At 37.3% G+C, this 22,742-nt stretch overlaps 2 protein-coding genes across 3 annotated transcripts; one reads left to right on the top strand and one right to left on the bottom strand.

Annotated features, from left to right (window-relative positions):
* Window positions 1–4,067: 4,067 nt before the first annotated feature.
* Window positions 4,068–11,709, top strand: LOC135585091 (probable E3 ubiquitin-protein ligase ARI2). Of its 2 annotated transcripts, none has more exons than XM_065156313.1 (7): window positions 4,068–4,395; window positions 4,744–4,797; window positions 4,879–5,152; window positions 5,895–6,375; window positions 10,077–10,625; window positions 10,692–10,885; window positions 11,122–11,403. In XM_065156313.1, exons 1-7 carry the CDS (start codon window positions 4,249–4,251, stop codon window positions 11,262–11,264), a joined length of 1,842 nt encoding a protein of 613 aa, XP_065012385.1. In that variant the 5' UTR covers window positions 4,068–4,248; the 3' UTR covers window positions 11,265–11,403. The 2 variants fall into 2 exon arrangements, with proteins under 2 accessions (XP_065012385.1, XP_009405785.1); XM_009407510.3 differs by having other exon boundaries at window positions 4,092–4,395; window positions 4,765–4,797; window positions 11,122–11,709.
* A 531-nt stretch (window positions 11,710–12,240) lies between these two features.
* On the bottom strand, window positions 12,241–22,659 carry LOC135639446 (serine hydroxymethyltransferase, mitochondrial-like). The gene is made up of 16 exons (XM_065153201.1): window positions 22,495–22,659; window positions 22,305–22,355; window positions 22,130–22,216; window positions 21,764–21,885; window positions 21,535–21,611; window positions 20,528–20,652; window positions 19,194–19,286; window positions 16,530–16,622; window positions 16,194–16,391; window positions 15,962–16,066; window positions 14,492–14,557; window positions 14,218–14,295; window positions 13,829–13,940; window positions 13,635–13,745; window positions 13,357–13,530; window positions 12,241–12,495 (listed from the first exon to the last, which is right to left on the bottom strand). The coding sequence occupies exons 1-15, from the start codon at window positions 22,585–22,587 to the stop codon at window positions 13,379–13,381; spliced, it is 1,563 nt and encodes a 520-aa protein (XP_065009273.1). The 5' UTR covers window positions 22,588–22,659; the 3' UTR covers window positions 12,241–12,495; window positions 13,357–13,378.
* Window positions 22,660–22,742: the final 83 nt, after the last annotated feature.

The following is a 22,742-nucleotide window of genomic DNA, read 5'->3' as shown; positions in this document are numbered from 1 at the left end:
AAGGATGTCTTCAGTGCATCCTTTAATCTCTGCAAATCAGATAAGTGACGCAATGAAGGAAGACAAGTCACTAGTTCTGACTGAATCCTTTGCAGATCAGTTTTCTTCAATAAATCTGGCAAATGCTGTAACGACCGGAGATCTACAAACTTTGGACCCTTCGTTGTTATGCATATAGTCAAAGCAAGACAAAGAAAGAAGCCAATCAAATGCCTGAAACATGAATGCATGAGATGTCAAAACAAAATAGTCAACTCATACCATCATCTGATACTATATAGTTTCTCAACAACCTTCATGGCATTCATGCAGGGCTGTTCCTATTAGGAATACATAGATACAGCAAAAAGTTTCGAGTAAGCAAGTTGATATATCAGATCTGGAAGGTTCAGGTAATCAAGAAAAAGTAAAGGATAGCTACCTCCCTTGAAAAGCAATAAGCTCATATCTAGTTAGATAGCTAGAAATGAAGGAAAAGAAGAGACATAGCTGCCGCAAGGACAATACTGACCGACGATTTTGTATTATCATTAATATTTATTGAGCCAACATAACTTTGCTAGAGTCTTCGATACGAAAGTAATCTTGACTACGTATACCGCAGACAGGGTAGGCTGGTGAAAAAAAGGAAAAGAAACACATAGGGAACTTACAACAAATGAATATTGGAATACTAACAGTTACAGAAGAAGTTTTCATTCGAAAAAAAAAAAACAGAAAGAAGTAGAGGTAAGGAATAGAGTTGAAAGGACATATAAATTAAAAATAAAGATTGACAATCAATAAAATGAAAGGCAGGAGGGAAAAATGGCAAGAAAGACAGCTTAGAAACCATACTAAATTGTAAACTGGAAGCACAAGAAAACTTTTTTTTTTTACTTTTGCTGGCAAGCCATCTGACCATGGAACCATCAAAATATAAATCAGTTAACATCAAATAAGGCTTCCATCATGTTCTAATTTGTTTTTTCTTACTTTCCTCTCAATATAAGATTTCATCACACTCTATGACAACCTATTCCTGATAGTAGTAATCCTGTGGAAGACCTAAAGCCAAAGTTCACCTGAATTGTCATCTCTGTTTTTTTGGGCAAAAAAACTGTTATACATCCAAAAAAGAACCACTAACTCAAAAAGACTGATGTCACTAATACCAGATCCATCATAGAATTTCTGTCTATTGACCAAAATAAGCTAATTCTGAAGTGTCTCACCAAATTGGAAAAAGATATTCCTCTACCAGCCCATCAAGGGTACTATCTATGTGTTTTTAGCAAACACAAATATCAAAAATCCAGCGACACACTCTATAAAGGTGCAAAAACCCTTGTACTCTATAAACCGCCGTAAGTCCAAACCCTAGATACATTGTCCTACATTATTATCAAATCAATTGCGACAAAGCATAATCTGGATGGTCTTATGATTAATTCTAGCAAACACAAATATTATTATCAAACACAAATATTAATTCTAGCAAACACAAATATCAAAAATCCAGCAACACAATCTATAAAGGTGCAAAAACCCTTGTACTCTATAAACCGCCACAAGTCCAAACCCTAGATACACAATTCTACATTATTATCACATCAATTGGGACAAAGCATAATCTACATTATTAATTCTTTCTCCCCCTATAACATACACTTCACTTGAGATCAGATTATAATCAGGATAAACCATATACCTGTCTCGAGTTTATGATCGATGGCATACAATATACCTTCTTCGATACGCAAGATTTTGACATGAATGACGGTTTTCGAAGAAAGGATCGTCCTCAAAGAATATAATCGAATCTGATTAAGAACAAAAATCACATCTTTATCAAAATCTCGGGGAGGTTCTTACATCGAGACATTGATGGTCTCACTGGGAATGGTAAAAATGCTGAGAAGGATCTGCTTCAGCGGCCACTCGGAGCGGTGGCAACTCAAGACGGATTCATTGTCCTTGAGGTACCCGGGCAGGGAATGGTACTCACCAGCAGCTGGTTCTCCACCTTTGTGGTATGGCGGTTCATCATATATAATATCTTATCTGAGAGCGGGTAAAATAAGAAACCTTCGATACGATGCACAAATCATAAAATCAACGGTGTATCTGAGTCGAGACTTCCACGTGTTATATAATAAGCAATTTGTTGACAGGATTTGTCTACGCCTTCCAGCAACAGTTTGGAAAGGAGTTTGACGTGCTCCAACGACGCACAGAAATAGAGGTAGACAACCCAATACGTGGAGGGTTTGAGATAGCTTTGGAGCAAATGCATCCACGTGGCCGTGAAACCCATGGTATGTCTGTATAATATTGATGTCAATCATTATGGGTCACTATGATGTACCCGATCAGCATTTTGCATCATGAACCAATAATATCACGCTACCATGTATCGATCAAATCAATTGTCTAAAAACAATCTATAATTTTCTTGAGCGAGTGACCTTTTCTAAACTATGCATGTCTGTAACGTGGAGAACAGGAGCTGTTTTAGGAGATGCATAAAGCAACAAATCAATCACCAAGTTCAATACCTCTCCATGGGCAAACTTGTTAATGTAGAAAAAGACTTGTTTTAGATATCAATAAAACAACAAAATTACCAAAATTTGAGTTGATCCATTGATTGGCCTACTACTACTGTGTCACATGTCCAACTTTAATTCAATGACTCCTTGGACATACTTGTTCTATGTCTTTCTAGACGATATCTATCTCATATCAACACTTGAAAGAAAAGATATATGTATATAAAAAAAAAATAGATCTCATAAAGAAATCATAATCATAGGTTGATGAGTTTCAGTATTAATATTATAATAGCCAAAAGTAGTATGTAATGTTAAATTTCATTAAATCAAAGTGATTTTTATATTCTCTGGAATTCAAAAAATTACAAAATGTATGCATATTGATACGGTATATTTTGGTGGCTGAATACGTCACTGACACTACATGCCAAGTTAGAGCCCTACGCCACACGTCTCGTCTCGAGAGCTCGTACCAAGAAGATATGTCACACGTCTCGTCCCAGGAGCTCGAGGCGGTGTCGTTTGACGTCGCTCTGCACATCCCGGAACGATGGCCGGTCAAAAGGGTCGTCCCATCCCTCGGGGTTCAGCGGCGACGTCGAATCAACGCACCATCAACCCTCGCACCATAGTATAAAACCCTTGGCCAGCCTTCCGCTAGGGGAGAGACAGAAAACAAAAAGGGAAAAGGAAAAGCAATCCCTCTCGTTACTAACTTGTTCGTCAGATGGGCCACAACCGGGGACCACCCAACAAAGACCATTTTTGTAGGAGGACGACCACTCGTTAACAACGAGGGACTCGGCACGGGAGCACCAGCCGCCCAACAGTGTGGAGTTGTTAATCAGCCCTGATCTTGACCAACGCCAACTGCACTCCTTCTCGAGGGCCCAACCACCTCATCATTCAAATCACCCTATAGTAGGCTCCCAACATCGATTCGCGGACCTAGCCGTGCTGATTCACCGACCACGATATATTTATTGTTCGCTAACACATATTACTTGAGAATAAGTGATTTCTATACTAATTATATTAGATCAAGTAAATAAGCTTATTAGCCTCACCTAAAATATTAGCAAAACGAGAATATACTGAACCACTTATCAAGAACAATTATACTCAAAACTCATGAAAGATTGAAGCCTCGAAATCTTGTTGGATAAAATTATACCCCAAATATTTGTTTAATAATATTACGCCTAAAGTACCGATAATCTGTCACATCTACATATTAAGGGCACAAAATCTAATTTAGCGATTAAGGGTTCAAAGACTCGTTTAATAAATTTTACATTTAAAATATTCTTTTGATGGTGACATGCAAAACCTATTGATAATAAATCTAAGACAATAATAATACTCATATTATTATATTATTATAATACAGTAAGTAATACGTTATTTCATGAGAATGGTATTAATATTTAAATAATATTAAACAGTGTACCGAAATTTACAAAGGGTGAGTATGCTATTGACAAACCTTTAAAGAAGTATTTTACATGATAGCCTTCTTTTAAAAAAAGGGCCTCACAAAAGCACCCCTATTTCATTCCGCCCCCTCCTCTCCGATCGCTTCTGTGCTCGACTTCTCTTCTCTTCGAACCCTCCTCCTTGGCCCCCCAATTCGATCGATTCTTGCCCATCTCGATCCGATCGCTTCCCCTTCCCTTCGCCTCTACCTCCCCGATTCAATCCCCCGGCGCTCCGCATGGCGGAAGACGAGGACTGCCCGTCGTCGAGCGATGTGGAGGAAGACGATTGCTACATCACTGACCAGGAAGACGCCATCGAGGAGAACGTCCTCCAGGGTCTCGAGGACGGGCGCGAAGAGGACTGCCACTGGTCGCTCTCCTCGGTATCGGCGCCTTCTCTTTCTCTCTCTCTCTTCCCCGACTCCGGATTGGTTCTTGGTGCCCCCCCTAGGGTTTCAGCGATCTCGAATCTCTCGGAGTGGATCTCTTGTGAATGGCTTCTCAATCGTTCTGTTTTCTCGTTTGTCTTATTCGTTTCAATCCGTATTTTGGAAAAGAAAAAAATTAGTTTTCAATCCTTGGACACGGATGGTTTTCTTGTGAAGCATTGAGATTATCTGTTTATGACCACGAGCGAAAGAAGTTTGTTGTTAGCGGAAATTCGAAAGCTTTCTTCTTTTGGCTTAGGAATTTTATCTTTTTATCTCTCTTTGAGTGATGGATTTCTCTAGTTTGTTCTTCCCATGTCGCAGGTTATCACAAAAGAGTCTCTCTTGGCAGCTCAGGTAATACTTATTTTGCTCAGAATCATGTGGATCTATGTGAAGCATAGTCGAATTGCTCTGAGCGATTCCTTCTTCTTGTAGAAGGAGGATCTGCGAAAGGTGATGGAGTTGTTGGTGCTGAAAGAGCAGCATGCGAGGACCCTGTTGATTCATTACCGCTGGGATGTCGAGAGAATCTTTGAACTGCTCGATCAGAAGGGAAGGGAGCGATTGTTCTCAGAAGCAGGAGTGACGATTGTCGAGAACAAAGGCTTGTCTGCTTCATCGAGTTCAGGCACGTGTAATGTCTGTTTCGAGAGCTTTCCTCCAGGTGCAGTCACTGAGATGGACTGTGGGCACAGTTTCTGCAATGATTGTAAGTTTTCTGACTTCCATATGGTTTCAAGCATAAGTGTTTGAAGGACATCAAATCACCTTCACTGTAAAATGTATTTCCAGAATTGTCTCTATCTATCCTTAATATAACATTCACATTTTCTTCTTCATAAATTTGCTTGGTTCTGCTTGTTGCTAAATTGTAAAATTTAAAACAATGAGCAATTTCACATATGCTTTCTCAGGTATATAAACGAAAGAAATCATCACACTTAACATTTCACACGTATGCATTAAAGGATACTTGCAGTTAATATTTTGCATAGACATTGAAAAGGGTACTGCCACCTACAATTATCTGTCATTGTAGTTGCAAATACTTGTTTACATCTGGAGTAAACATAGAGTTAGGGTCTTTTGAGGTACATATACAACATTTTGGCCTCAAATGTCCAAATCATTATAAATATGCCTCAGAAGTACATTAACAGTGCCTTTGTTTGCATCAGCTAGTAATAGTAAACCTGGTTCTAGAGGATCATCATTCTTCATGGACTAGCTGTGAATTTGTATCCTTGTTGAAAATTTTGAACCACCTAATTGATGCCCATTGACTACTATCATCTTATTAACTAGCTCTTTTTTTTTTTCTCCTCGTTGACTTCCATTGGATTGTTTAACTTTGATTTATAAACCAGACTTTCTTTTTCTATAAGGTTTTAAATTGTATTCTATATGCATTTATCTGAGCCACTAATATGGTTTTATGTTTAATGGTTTAGGTTGGACAGAGCATTTTATTGTCAAGATAAATGACGGGCAGAGTCGTCGCATTAGGTGCATGGCACCCAAGTGCAGTGCTGTTTGTGATGAGGCAGTTATAAGGAATTTGGTCAGTGCAAAACATCCAGATATTGCTGATCGTTTTGATCGATTCCTACTTGAATCATATATTGAAGACAACAATAAGGTGAAGTGGTGCCCCAGCGTTCCACATTGTGGAAATGCAATACGTGTTGAGGGAGATATTTATTGTGAGGTCGAATGTACTTGTGGGATACAATTTTGTTTCAGTTGCTTATCAGAAGCACACTCACCTTGTTCATGCTTGATGTGGGAGCTATGGACCAAGAAATGCCAGGATGAATCAGAAACTGTTAATTGGATAACAGTGAACACAAAACCCTGCCCAAAATGTCACAAACCAGTTGAAAAGAATGGTGGCTGTAACCTAGTTGCATGTATATGTGGGCAAGCTTTCTGGTGAGGATTTTCTTCTTTATTGGTGCTTATGTTGGTCATTCTGCGAGTTTTATCGTGTTTTTAACCCTTTTAGTAGACTCAGATTCATTCATTATAGCATGCATCTGATCTTAGTCTGCATTTTTATTGCTGTATGCCATAATTTTTTTAGTGCCCTTTCCATTGAGTTTTTGTGCTAGTTACCTTATGCTATTCCAGACTGATAAAATACTTGGGTTCTTTTTCCTATGGTTGCTTTATTTCGGATGATATATTGTGATGTTGCCCCAAATAGATCTCTCATTACTGACTATTCTACATCTAAGCTTAAATCTTTGATTAAACTTGAAATAGAAAAAGGCTTAAGGTAATCTAGTTAGGCGTCTTGTTCCTAATAGATCCATGAACCAAACAATTCTTACCTAGGTATACCGATGTTGTGACTGAGTTGACTCAGTTCGCCATGGTAGAATATCCTTTACAGCTGTATAATCTAACCTGTGATAGCTTTGGATATGCAGCATCTTTTCCCTTCCTCCTCTCATCGTTTGCAAGTGTCTACCACATATGACTGCCGTTTGCTAGTCTGCTCCTGGTCTCCTTATCCGCTTCCTCCTGCAACTGCTGCAGATGTCTGTCACTGCTGCTGCTGCCTTTCTCTCCTCACCTTCTCTTTTTCTTCCTCCTACAATAAGAATTGGAGAAAAAGAATTATGATATTTTCATTCATGTTAACATATCATGGGGTTTCTTTGAAGTCTCTCAAAATTGAGTTTCAGTGTCCAAAGGTCTTTTCCTTGTTAAATTGTATTACTTGGTTTAGATATTAGGTTCGATGGTTATGGTACTCAGTGCGAGAAATAAGTATCAGAGGTATGCTTTCACTTGCTTATCTTTGTCAGTGAAAAAATGAAGTATTTGATAATTTTTGCCATTTGGATTCTCAAATTTCCCAGAATTTGTTGGAATAGGAATCCTATGAAGCTCTTCTTTTCAGGTACTGCTTGTACTTATCCATTTAGCCATAAGTTCTAGGACCTATTTCTTTTAAGCCTATATTTAATCTACAAAAATGTGGAAATCTATAACAGATATGCCAATAATCACTATATATTGCAGTGTAGATCTTATTAATTTTCAGTGAAAAATGTGGTGAAATTTGTACATTTCTAATTTTAAATTGTTATTTTTAGTTGCTTTTCTTTTGAGGTTTTAGAGTCTCTTTGAGCTAAATTATATGTTATTTTCAGCATTCCTGTGAGACAACCTATTAAACCTTGGAGAACTTATTTTTGCTTGGAAATGCTATGATGAATTTATCATGTAATATTGATATATAATAGTCTTGTTATGACTTTTTCTCAGGACTGGCCTTCATATGGCTAGTCATCTAGTTTAACTTAGATTTCTTTAGTTTTCTATGCGTAGAGTTGAAGGCATCATTAGAGATCCCATGACCTTCATTTTTTTCGTCTTCTTTCTGTTCTTTTTTTCTGAAGCCTTTTAACTTGATCCTGCTGGTACCTACCAAAAGTGATGTTGTAGGAAAATCAAATATGTTTAAGCGTGTGAAATATAATTATGTACCTGCATATGCAAACACTGGAAGGATGGTTCAAGTACCTGCAAGGTTGCGTAGAAGCATTATAGACCAGTGCTCATGGGATTTTGATCAATTTGGCATTAGCCATTTTATTTAAGTTTGGAATTGGTGTGTATTGGCTGGATCAACCTAATTAGCTCATGGATCAGGTCTTTCTTTAAATAACTAGAACCTAAAAGTTAGCTGGAATCTGTGGGAACTTGCTCATGATCTGCCAGGATTAGCTTGACTAGGGTAATTGGCTGGAGTACTGAGATGACTTTGAAGTCAGCTGAGACATGCAAGACGGCCAGGTGTGCCCAAAATTGGTCATTTCAACTATTTGTGACCAATGCTAATGATTCTAACATCTAGTAATCAGCATTATACTTGACAGATCTTGATCTAGATCATTCAAAGTGGATTGGCAATCAGTTGATCCTGCAAACTGTGTGGCAGGCAGAGATTTTTATGAATTAAAATTCCTATATCACACAGATCAAAAGTCCTTTGCCTTTAAAATTTTCACTTAAAGATGCTATCCAAAAGTCCTGGTAGAACATCAAATGAAGACAATCATTATTAAGATGTTATAAAAAATCTTCTCGAATTTTTAATAGTTAGAATCCCAAAGTAGGAGCTATTATAATTTGTGCATACCAGAATATTCATATCCATTTACTGGGATTGAGGGCAACTAATTAAATTCATCGACTTGACGTTAAAAATACTATGATTTGCTTTCTGTTTTTGATAATCTCATTGCTTGCAGTTGACATAAGGACAAACCTGAGTAAATACGATAATGGCCATGAGAATCTCTAGGTTAGTCATCCACACAAGGAAAAAATAAATCAGATCATTGAAACTATGTTTTGAACAAGAGAATGATTTACATCTAGATCTTAAGACATGATCGAGTCACAGAGTTGTTTGACTTAGCCAAAGACAAATATGTTCAAATTTTTTGATTCGTGAAAAGTTACATATGATAGTTTTATGTTATGTATATCTGCATCATCTGAGATTTGGAGCCTAATTAGCTCGATCATTTTAATCGAATTCTATAGGCTTCTCATAGATCCATGAAAACTGTTGCTTCATGGAATGTGGACAAGTCAGGTACAGATAGTAAGGAATATAATTAGGGACATTGCGTAAGCATATCCTGACTAATGTAGAGGGTTGCTTTATAAATCATAAAAAGTTAAAAACAAAGTTAGGTTGGAAATTACGAAGATTATTGTTTAGGAAATTTTACAAAATCATAGGCCTGTGAAACAATTTGAAGTTTCATTCATTTTACATCAAAAGTGCCCAGAATAGAGGATTTGTTGTGCAGACCGATAAATTGGAATTGTACTACCATCCAGAAATTTGAAGAGCAGAGCTTGCTATTTTTGGGTATTGTAATCAATTGTTATTTTTTGTTTTCTGAATTAAACTTGTGTTCGTTTTTCTTCTTGTCTACATTAGAACATTATTGTTCTCTGGGGATTACCCAACATTTTTTGTCATATCACACTGAAAGTTTTGTATGTCATTGCCAATGATACAGTGGGTAATGATACATCTCTGGTGCTTGCACTTGTTTTGTTCCATACTATGTCATTGTAGTTCATGGTGTGTGAATTCAATGTAATAGGTATTGTTTTTACCTTGGTAGACAATGTCTAAGATTTTATTATCCCACTTTATTGTGTTTTAACCTGGATATTTCAATATATAGAATGGACCTGATATAATTTAGTGGATCTATCTAATGCATAATGCATTTATCTTTCTTGATGAAGTTCAAATTTTTGTTGTACCACTACTGAGTTTTAAGCTTTGATACTCAACATTTTATATGCATGAACCCAGTAGTCAACTATTGTTTCTCCCTCAGGTGGGTACTGTTCTATTATGCCCTGGAGAGACATTGTGTTTTCGTCTGGTTCACTGTACAATGGTTTCTTCTGTGGTTCAATTTTGAAAAAAAAAAATCTGCAGACATCGATTGTTTTGAGCTTTTTGGCTTGTTTACCTTTCCACTGTTTTAGTGAAAGAAAATTTAGAACCTTTGGACATCGAAGCTTTGATCAAGTCTTCTAATGCATGAAGCTTTCTTTGTTTCATTTGATTTTATGGTCTTTAACAGTTGGTTATGTGGTGGTGCTACTGGAAGAGATCATACATGGTCTAGCATCAGTGGTCACAGTTGTGGTCGCTTCAAAGACGACCAAGCAAAGAGGACCGAGCGTGCAAGACGTGACCTTTACCGTTATATGCACTATCATAATCGGTACAAGGCTCATACAGATTCTCTCAAGCAGGAAAGCAATCTCAAGGAAACCATTCAGGGAAAGATTTCCATTTCAGAGAACAAGGAATCCAAAATCAAAGATTACACTTGGGTGATAAATGGATTGAATAGGCTCTTCAGATCAAGACGTGTTTTGTCATATTCGTATCCATTTGCGTTCTACATGTTTGGGGATGAACTCTTTAAGGATGAGATGACACCACAGGAAAGAGACATGAAACAGAACTTATTTGAGGACCAGCAGCAACAGCTAGAGGCTAATGTGGAGAAACTCTCTATGTTTCTGGAGAAAGATTTTCAGCACTTTTCAGATGATGAGGTCATGGACATTATGCGGCATGTCATCAATCTGTCTAACGTTGTTGATAGACTTTGCAAACAGATGTAAGCGCATGCTTTACAAGTGTTCGGCTTTATTGCTTATGCATAATGACATAATTGTCCTCGCAGGTACCAATGCATCGAGAATGACTTGTTGTACCCCCTTCAACGTGCGACTCATAATATCGCTCCTTATAAATCAAAAGGTCTTGAGAGGGCATCAGAATTATCCGTGTGCTGGGATTCTGACCAAAGCTTGACGAGCACGAAGACTAGTCATGATGACAACTCTGCGCAGTTGGGTTCAGCTCATAATGGAATTGGTACAACTCTTACCTGTCTAGCTCATTATAATGAATTTTGCTCAATCGATTATCCAAATTAGAAGTTTTGATGCCACTGTCTCCTTTCACATCTCTCTCTCTCTCTCTCTCTCTCTCTCTCTCTCTTTGTACGGTAGCAAATTTGACGCAATTTTATTCTCAATAGTTATTGCAGATGGAATTAGAGTTGGTCCCTAAATAAAGTTTTCATGTAATGTTTTCAAAATGAAATGCAGGGGTAGCAGTACCTAGCAAACATGCTTCCTCAAGTTCGGACGAAAGTGGATGTTCTTCTCGTAAGCGTGCCCGCACAGAGGCTCAAGGAGGTGCTCCTCTTTTTGATCTGAACATGCCAGCCGAGGTGATTGACAAGAGCTGATGCCGGATCCCCGAGTAAGCATCATTTTTCAACTGTACAGTTTTAGCTTGAGAGCGATCATGACGACAGAAAATAATCTCGCTGCCATTTCACGTACTCTTGGCCATGTCTAGCATATTGAAGCTGAGAGTATGGGCAAATAGAAAAAATACCGCTGTGTCTGTGTTTCACATGCTATTTGGGATGAACTTCCTGTTCGCTGTGCATAGGTTTGTGAAAGCCATTCATGCCATGTAAACCAGTGGGGGGCACATCTGAACTCTGCTTTTGCATTTCTTTTTTCCTGTTTTCTTCTTCCTCTTTTATCCCCCTCTGTAAGGAATGATGCCTACCAATTTTGGACTTGTGCACAGGTTGTGAAGAAACTCCCCTAGTGGTGGATTGGTGCTATTGGGAATTGGAACTGACCATATAGTATTTATGATATCAAATTGCTGACTTGATATGGGCTGTGGTTGCATTTGTTGTCTATTGCTTTACTGTCTAGTTTCGGCAGTGCCTATCAAAACAACAGCTTCTGAAGTATATATATATATATATATACATATACATATATACATGCATACATACATATATACATACACATATATATATATATATATACACTGTAAAAGAGCAAAACCAACTCTCATCATTTATCTTCTTTAAAAGAGCTTTTGAGGATTGCCATCTGAGATCCATGATTTACTTGTTTGCCTAGGTTCTTAATTATCTTCGTTTAGAAATCACAGTAGCAATGAGAATGCCATAATTTAGTCAGTTGCCTGCTCTTAATTACTCTATGATTGTATTAGAAGTGAGAATGCCGCGTTCCTTCAATAGGATATAATATCATCTTATCTTGTTTTGGGAGGCATATGGGATTCAAATATTCCACCCAATTTACGCAGAATCAGACTCCACAACCTCACAACTCAAAGGAAATGATGATAGACAGAAGATGGACTAATTCAATACAAAAGATTAAAACCTTGGATGAATGCAAATACTCATGCGAGAATTTACTGTTTCGAGTTGGCACTGTGGATTAGAAAGAATACAGAAAACATATTAACTTTCTTATAAAGATGATGATGATTCCAAGTTCAAGGGAAAACAGCCTTTATTTCCAACTCTGCCCACTTCCTACATCCACAAGCTCTTTTCAGCCTCCACCTCCATCCACTTTGTTGCAACTGAGGTGATAGCAGGACAGGCAAGTTTCGATCCCAACCGCAAAATATCACGCTTTCTGCAGAAAAGCTATGAAATCTTAGCAATGAATTGTAGACATGAAAATAACCTATAATAATAGCATATGTAGTCCTAGTGTTACTACCGTGAACAAATCATCGTGATATGCATCAGATCTGCATGTAAAAGATAGAACAATAGACACAAAATACATACAACCGATGTGACTACATGTTTTCATCATAATATGCACAATCTCTGCATGTAAACGCCAGAATAAGAGAGGGACAAAAATATCCTACTGTTGTCACTACATGTTTTCCAGTTTATAAATCAGAACAAAAATGAAATAGACTTGCGATGAATAAACATGCTATCTTCCTTGCATGAACAAAACTATATATCTCCTATAAAAAAAAGAAACACTGGAAGAATCTCCTGCCGTTTAAACCTATGATGCCAGCAAGGCAACATCTATTTTGGTTTGTGCAAAAGATCTACACAACCAAACCTGTAATAGCAAATCCAACTTCTGGAGATTCTAATGAAAGCAAATAATACCAGCAACAGAATTTCTGCTTTCTTATTGAGACTAAATGTTAATATTTCTACTTAAGGCATTGGTTATATGGACATCTGAAAAATAATAGTCAACACTAATGTTCCTTTTATTTTTATGATATTGCAATTTGCACTTCACATGTTAAAAGCTCATACAAATGAAGCCATTGATTTTGATTTCACTTTGAGGCCTTTAAGCAACTTATGAAGTTTGAGAGGCTCATATTGCAATAAGTGAGGCAAAGGCTTGAAGGCTTCATCTTCTTGGTACCAGGCCAGTACACATGGTATGATGTGCCGTAGATGAAAAAAAGTCAAACTACAATTAATAAATTGAGTATGCATCTTATAACTTTACCTTCTCATATAAAACTTAGACCTCAGTCGCTGTACTTCATCGTCTCTTTCTCAAATCCAATTGTTGGAAACTGTTTTGCGTAATCCTCCACTTCATGACAGAGCTTTGAAATTTCATATTGAATGTTAGCATCAGTTTGAATAGTTGCTACAAAGTCCTTTAGCTTTGATCCACCTGTTTTGCATTTAAAGGGCAAAGAAAGAATTTTAAAAGTTATATAACCAAACGCAAGCTATGAAATATCTTAAAACCAAAGTCAAACAGAAATGAATATACACCTTTAGTTTCGGCCTTGATCTTCAATGCCAATTTAACTGCAATGTCAAAAAAGTCAGCAACTTTTGCAAAATCCTCTTCAACAAATCCTCTTGATGTGAGGGCTGGGGTTCCTGAATCAGTGAAAAGGAGCTTGTAAAAACATTGTTCTACCAAACATCATGATTGAGAGAAACCCAAAAGTAAAGGCTTGTACCCATCCTGATGCCTCCAGGAACCATGGCAGATACATCACCAGGAACTGTGTTTTTGTTAGCTGCAATATGTGCCAACTCCAGCACCTTTTCTACTCTAGATCCATCAATTCCCTGTAAATTGATTCAAGCCATAAAGTTAAATGTTCTCCTGCATAGAAAAATTATAGTATACATGGATTTAGACATATGAAAATAAAAATTTACATAAATGTCTTGTCTCCCTCGACTATGAACAGAATGCTAGAGACAATTACAAATTTAAAGAAATCCAATTACAAAGTCATGATACACCACAGAGCTTACCCAGGGAGAACTATGATTGAGTTGCTGCACTTTCTAATCACTTATGATTAATAAAAGTAATGATCTAAAGTTAGACCCATTTTACCTTGTTCTTAAGGTTCACCAGGACTAAATGGTTATCTGTTCCTCCAGATACAAGCTCATAGCCTTTTTCAACCAAGCACTGAAACATCGTATTGCTAGATCAGTATCCTAAATGGATCAAATCAGTCACATCTAAATATGAAATTGTGGAAAGATTATAGAAAACTTTTGCACCAATTTACGTGAAACAATAGCCAAGCTATCAGTCAAACCTAAAAAAAGTACTATCTTACTGAAAGTCTGAAAACAAAAGAACCAAAATCATGCAACAATACCTCGGCAAATTTAGCACAATTCTTCAGTACTTGCTCCTGATAAGCTTTGAATTCTGGAGTGGTGGCCTACAGTTGCTCAGAGGAAAATACTGGTCTAGTTAATACAACATGTGGCTTAAAAAACTTCAGCAACTCAGGAAATCCCAGACAACTTTGTCTTAGCCGAAAAGACTAAAATCTGATAGCAAGCAAGCAGATGTTAATGTATGATAATTTGAACCTTATTGTTTGCATAGACTTACTGTGAATATTTGTTCAATTTCATGAGCTCTAAATTGAGTAGTTAAGAACTCCCAACTTTCCATCTAGAACAAGGGAATCCTGTGCGAGAGGTCTTAGGCTATAACTTAGGTAAATAAGCCAAAAAGTTCAAATCAAGCCAGAAGTTGATGTGAAGCAATTAAAAACCATCAAGAGTGACATCTTATGGTTGATCTCAGATAGTGGAAACATTTGGTTCCTGAGGTTATGGCTTTACAGTTAAGTTTTATACAGAAAGATATTGGAACTTCACATCACTCTGAAATGTAAATTTACAAGCTCCTTTTACAACTTTATTTTAGAAACAAGGCAACATTGATCTTATCCAAACCAAATATGGGCTCTTTTCTCAGATTAAACCAATGGCACGAAATTAAAGACACCAACACATGTAACAGTGCACAACGGTGCATTTATTTTTCTTTTTTTTTTTAGCATAAATGCATATTCACCAATTAATCTCTCCCTTTTGATCTTTAAAATGTTGGCAATCTCTTCTAATACCTTCATAGTTTGAGATTTAAATTCACTCAAGCAACTGTATTTATCTGGGAAGGGATAACATGCTTAGAGATTTGTTTAAAAAAGTTGTTCTCAAAAAATTTGAGACACCATGATCCAACGATGCCAACATCTAAACTTTGGGAAGATAAACTCAATATATGCATAGCGCAAGAGCTCATATGCATCTCAGAACAAAGTTTTGCTAAAGAATCAGCCGATTCAAGAGCACAAGATTTACCTGTCTTTAAGTTTACAAGATATAAATGATTCTCAATGGGAATAATTAAGCAGAAACTATAGATTTAAGTCAGAGAATGATGATTATATAGCCAAAAGATCAGATAATTATCCTTGCCCACATTGTTCCCAAACTGAGGTGGCAGTCTGCTTTTGGAAGTCTTTAAGGATCTAACTGGGAAGTGGTTTAGATGCTAGGATATATGTAGACCAATGCTTTAGTTGTATGCAGAGCCCTACAACTAATGGATGTCACTGACCCTAGAACTTTGTTAAAGAAAAATGGGCTTAAGGACTAAATTGTGATGCCAACATGATCCTTGAGTGCCAACAAGGGGTAAGCAGGAAGGAATAGGTTGAAGATTAATTAGTTAATCGAATCTGTTAACTAACTTGCCATTAGGATTACCATTAATCATCCCTTTTTTAAAAAGGAAAAAAAAAACAAGGATCTTGGTGGATGCATACCTGTTTGAGTGCAACAGCTAAACCAGAAATGGTATGATTGTGTGGACCACCTTGTAGCCCAGGGAAAACAGCTGCATTAATTTTATCTTCAAAATCATACATAACCTAACATAATTGTTTATATGATCACAGTTAGTCCATATCTATTTAAAGAGAATTTGATAATTTGCTGCACATAACAATGAAAGTGAAAAGCAAGAACATCAAGTAACATCATTTTTTTTCAGTTCACCTCTTGCCCTTTTTTGTTTATCTCTTTTAGGCCTTTCCTGAAAAAGATCATGGCTCCACGTGGTCCACGAAGTGACTTGTGTGTTGTAGTTGTCACTATATCTGCATACTTAAAAGGAGATGGAATAACACCAGCAGCAACCAGTCCACTGATGTGTGCCATATCTGCCAGAAGAATGGCTTTCTGCTTGTCACATACCTGTTAATTCCACAGAAAAGGAAACAATAGCTATGAATGCACATATTAGAAGCTGATAATAAAAAGATAGTAAGAGTGTTTTTCCCCTCTTTTCCTTCTCATTTCCATTGTGACCGAAAGGACTGTACGAGAGTATACCTTTCGAATGCGTTCATAGTCATAAAGGCGGGCATATGCACTAGCACCAGCCACAATTAATTTTGGCCTGAAGAGTGTTGCACTTTTCTCCAACTGCACAGACATATATGAAAATATATTGAGTACAAATAGATGCTTCTTTCATTCACTGTTGATCTGCAAGAGAACACTTTGGCCCTTAGAATATGAATCAAGTTTGACTTCTCCGACTAGCATTTTAAACTATGATATGAATAACAAAATAAAAGAAAAGGCGAAGAAAATTTACACAATCTTAATAAAAAAAAATGAAATTTAACGATGATAACATAGTGGTGATAAAAGACTCTTGTAACTGGCCCCAAATAGTTGGGACATTATGGTCTTGTTGTAGTAGTTGTTGTTGTATTATGGAAGTTAAGAATGACATGCAAGTGTGTCCTTGTCATCATATGCCCCACCAACATGTCAGATCCATGGAACAGATTATTGTTCGAGCATAAAGCCTATGCCAACTAGTGCAGGATACTTGCTAATTCATTCTAATCAACATGGAACTGTCACCTTTCCAGTACAAAAATACAACATCAACAAAAGACTAAAAAGTTTATTTTGATAACATGTTTCCTTAAATTTACTCAGTCCAAATATGAAATACTTGTATTACAATGATTCCATATTAGTATCATGACCTAAGACCAATTCTTGTAAACTTAGTCATAAGGTTGGAGCACTCAGAAATTGCTTTTTGTTAGAAAAGTTATATGCTATCCACAACATCCTTCACATGTCATGTGAGACTCATTGGTGGTATCAAAATCTACTCCAGTAAAATCCCAGAGGTCCTCATTAGTGTTGACATGTATAGCCTAAACCTACTTCTTCCTAGCAGGACATGATTCCCTATATCATCCCACTGAGTCCTTTCCATCTGAGCTTTAGCTAAAAAAGGACTAAAATTTTGAACTTGGTCATAGTTTGTGAGCTTCTAGGTCTATAACATGAAAATTGTAGTGATTTATAATTTTATATACCATCTCAAATCATAGCCAGCATTCGATGTATGATTGTTTGGAGATATCATAATATCACAATATCCCCTACTCAAATTCTGTACATCGTTGTTAGCATGACAGTGCCATAGTTATCAGAAGTGGAGAAAAAAAGCAGATGTGACCACGAAAAGAAGTAAACACTTGATCAGTCTGATTCTACTTTTAAATGAGATTTTGTTGCAATGGCTTAAATCTGCTGAACCAATTGATTTTTTATTAAACTGAGAGAAACAAATGTGTCAGATGATTGCAACCAGTTCACCAAGCCCAACTTTACAAAATTTTTCTTGACACACTCAATAATCCAACTGTTCATCTCTAAATTGTGTTTTTATGGATGCCCTTTCCAATACCATTGCCAGTAAGGGAGAGTAAGATGAGGAATTTTCACACACTGTTGACACCACCCACTTGGACTGTCCGTCATGGATACCCTGCAAGCCCACAGTCACTGGAAGAGAGATAAGAAAAGGAAAAATAAGAAGAAAAGAGAAGAAAAAGAAGAAAGAAGAGGAGCAAAAAGAAAATAAAAAGTATATTAAATGATAGATGAACAGTAGAAAGGAAGAAAGTAGAGGGAAAATAGAAAAAGAAAAAGGAAAAAGGAAGAAAACAAGAAAACACGAAAAATAATATAATCATTATATACTATATTTTCTTGTATATGACAGTCCAGCAGAACCTGAGGCCTCAATTTTTTAGACAATGATCACTTCAGCTCCAAAAATTACAGACATTATAGTAACAAGTATAGTATGTGATATCTTAGTTTCATCATATGAATAGCTCTTTCCTAATGGATCAACTATTCTCCAGATCCATAATCCTATGTGTTATTAACATATTTAACATGATATAAATCAAGGTTCGCCGTACCATACCGTACCAGCGTTTCGACCCGGGCTCGGTACGGTACGGTACCGGTATATCGGGCGGTACATCAGGGCATACCGAGCGGTATACCCTAGTGTACCGAATAATTTTATTTTTTATACTGTAGCACTGTAGCAGTGATACAGTATAATACTGTAGCACTGTAGTGTTACCGGACAGTCCGCGTACCGGTAACCTGTCGGACCGGTACATACCGCCCGGTATGGCCGATACATTTTGGTATGACAGATCTTGATATAAATTAAAAACCACAAGTCTTACCGAAGAAAGAGTGCCCCGAAGGTACTGTTCATGAGTTATTCCTACACTATCCAACTAGAGAAAAAAAAGGCTCCCCAAATAACTTGATGTGCTTATTAGGACCCATATATGACATATAATCATGCATTGATTTGATGTTAGATCCATACTGCCATAGTGACATCTAGTCTTCATGATAGTGATATCAGATGCTATGATCAGAGGCAAAACTGTGTGGTTCTTACCTTTAAAGAATTTGTTCGGTGGTAACGGCAGGGTAAATAATGACTTGATAAACTATCTGCAACATAGCTCACATCCCATATGGGTCTAACAGTACATTGTGCTTGTTGAAAATGATTTAACATTTTTTTCAACCTCTATTTGTAGTAATCAACAATACATGGGGTGAATAAGTTACAGAGTTCATAAGGAAAAAAAAAATCCAAAAGAAAGAAGCAACATGGGACAAGAACAGAAGTAATAGATCAACCACCTGATCATAATCAATATATCCAGTGCTCTCATCCAGCCTATATGGCATTGTTTCAAAGAATATAGAAACTGCAGAGATCTTCTTTGTATCAGTCTGCATAAATAAAACAGACAGGATAAGTAGAAGCCGATCCTGAAAAATATTATCATACAGAAAAATTAGTTCATACTGTTCGACAAAGTGATGGGATGGTCAGATGGAATTTAGCACCTAAGAATTATGACCTATACTCAGAGCTTCAATTTTTTCTCGAAAAGGAAGCCCTGCAATAGCGGTGGTAAGTTGTACCTAGGTATTCCACACTGCTAGAAGCTTTAACAATCCATGGCATGAACCTAATGAATGTTAGTGAAACTTCTATGATATATAAAGAAACTATTTTGTCCAGTTTTCAACTTTAACTGAACTTCCAAATCAAATCAGTAACCCCTCAAAATTTTCAACAGTGTGTTACCAATCTAGTATATGTAGAATATCTTAAGACCATGAGCCAAGTCTTGCCTGCATTTTAAATGCAGCTTAAGTTATCAGGAGATTTACCGGGTTGCAACATCCATGAAATAGTTTCAGCATACACAGGCTGCACCAAATCCAGGTCATTCTTGACACCAGACTTCCACATAAAAAGATAGATAACAAAGGAAATTTGTTGAACTATTCTTGTTAATACAATTTAATTACAAGAAAAAGTAACACATAAAGGAAGTCTGAAATCATGTCATTCTTAGCTTTATACAAATCCATATCTAACGATCCAGTAAGTAAAGGGGAAAAGGGTATAACTAACCAATTACCCTCATGGAAATATATGAAGAAAAAAGAAATGAAAAGTACATCTGCGAAAAATAACCATAAGTCAACAACAGGCAGTACTATGCTTTAATATTGGTAGATGATAGCTAGTACAGTATTCTACAATCAAATGTCAGATTAAAAAAAAGTGCAAGTATTAATGCTACATGGGGTATCAAGTTCATTGTTGGAGAAGTACATCGATCTTCTAGTGTATATAGTAAAGTTTGGCATCATAGAAGACCAAGTATGAATGGGATATGTTGCTAATACATATCCTACATGGATTCGATGAGCACATGGTATTCCATGTAATACTGTCTTCTATCCTGGAACAGAATCAATAGTAAAAATGATAAGAAAAATACATATATATATATATGCAGATAGACTGCCCATAAACAGAGGTTGGCAACTGACCCGATAACAAATTAAATGCAAATCCATATGAACTTATGCAATGGAATAATCAAATTCCAAAATAGCAGGTAGATTCAAAGGAGAGGCAGACTTCGAACTGGGGGAAAAATATATTAGCTAACCTGGTAGCCATGAGAAAGATGTCCACCATGGGGCAGATCAAGAGCCATGATTCTCTCATGTGGCTTTAAAAGTGCAGTATATACTTGAAAGTTAGAAGGTGACCCAGACAATGACTGTACATTCACTGCAAAATGCACAGGCAGTATTAAGCCATTGAAGGAAGAGGCTAATTAATTAAATGTTACCAGAAAATGCTCTCAGATAAATATGATAGTCATGCATCTTAAGTATTATAATGTGAAAGTCCTGACGTGGCCATGCTTGAGGATGACTCTGTCCTCAGCTATAATCAAGACCAATCATCCAATGGGCATGATGAACACCCAGACTTCTTTGTTCTTCTTGTTACTCTTGCAGGCCGGGGTAAACAAACCAAAGGCTCTGGGACTAAGCACGATGTCAGTGCATGTGAATCATGCGTATGGAGACCAAAACAATCGCAGGATATTAAACACTTCTTTATCAGAATTACTGTGCACAATGTACAATGACAAGTTATAGGAATTATAACTAAACACCATGATGCCAATTGCTACACATAAATATTTATTGGTAGTTCTGTGCTTTGGCACAAGGCTAGTCTACTTGACTTACTAAAAGATAGTAAAGATCCAAAAACTAAGGAAGCCTTAATCTAAGCGAAGCATGGAACCATCACATGGCTATAAGCTTTGAACTGTTAGATAAAGGTAAATTAGGAAATAAAATTTAATTTTGCATTACAAGAATAGTTCAGCTTTTTCATAGCTAACGCTTAATTGACATTGAAATGCTAGCAGAATTGCACAAAGGGAACAAGCAAAAAAAGATTCATCTTATAGTGAAGAAGAAATGACAATTTGGAAAGGAACAGAATATATTCATGCAAGTCATGAATCATATGATGAAATAATGATGATAGCTGCCATGAAAAATGCTAGATATGGACCTATAATTAATGATGATGATGATCCTTAATGTAGAATTTATTAAATAATGTAAGAATCAAGGATAATGCACATGATACCTCCCCATTTCGAAGGATCCAGACCAAAAGCTTCCAAGGCACGCTTTTGACACAACGATTCAGCCATGTCAATGTATCTGGAAACGAAGCATGAAATCATCAGACATGAATGCACACACTCAAATAGATGTGGCATTTTGTTTTCCAATAATTTTTATGTATTAACAAAGACACAAAAACTGCTAACAGTGAGATAGCATTCTCGAGAAGAAGAGCAAGCAGGTCTTACTCGTTGCCACCATAGTATCTTGCACCAGGATAACCCTCGCTGTATTTGTTAATCATGACAGAGCCTACTGCTTGCATGACCGACACGGATGTGAAATTCTCCGATGGTATAAGTTCAAGTCCCTTCCATCACATTCCAAATCATTTGCCATAAGATTCACAGCTAAATCGGGCATAGAAATCACAGAAAACAAGATACATAAATTCACAAATTACTAAGAATCATTCTTATACGGCAGTGTCATGTGAGCCAACGCGCCACCGATTGGCAAGACAAATTTTGCATCTAAATGCACGACCTTTCCGATTGCGTCAGAAGCTGAGAGAAAGAGAAAACAGAGGGAGGAACCAACGGCCAAGAGGGTACCTTCCACTGCCTCGCCTTCTCGAGCTCGATGATTTCCGCGATCTCCGGATCGACGACCTCCAGCGGATCATTGAGCTGCTTCGTCCACTGAAATCCACAAAAACCAGCATCAAGAAACGCTCAAGAGATTCTCGTAACCACCAACCCCCACCGAACCAGCGCACAAAGAACGCACCGTGACGCAAGATCTCTCCTTCCCGTAGGCGGCTTCGCTCGGCAACGAAGACTGCATAACACACGGAGATCAAGGAAGAGTAGGAGAATCAACAATGGTGATCCAAAGATCCGATCTTCATCGGTAATAAAAAAGCCAAAAGGACGAGCTTTAGTTGGGGAATCTCGGATCGGCGGGGAAGTGCGCTCACCATGGAGCAGAGGGAGCCGCGCGCGAAAGGGTGACGCCTGACAGCGGCGGAGGTGGAGGAGTTGAGCCTGCGTAGCGCCGTCGCCATTGCCATCTCGGCCTCGGGGGGTGCACCCGAATCGGAGATCTCGGGTGGAGAGAGAGAGAGAGAGAGAGAGGGTTGGGGGTTTTGGTTGGTGGAAGAGCAGTTTTTATACGACCAACTAAAGTAGTCGATGATGACGACACCAAAATGGGAAGTAGGTGATG

The sequence above is a fragment of the Musa acuminata genome, chromosome BXJ3-6 (assembly GCF_036884655.1).
Source record: "Musa acuminata AAA Group cultivar baxijiao chromosome BXJ3-6, Cavendish_Baxijiao_AAA, whole genome shotgun sequence".
NCBI lineage: Eukaryota > Viridiplantae > Streptophyta > Magnoliopsida > Zingiberales > Musaceae > Musa > Musa acuminata.
The sequence above is the reverse complement of the archived record's forward strand: the minus strand, read 5'-3'. Positions and strand labels throughout refer to the sequence as shown.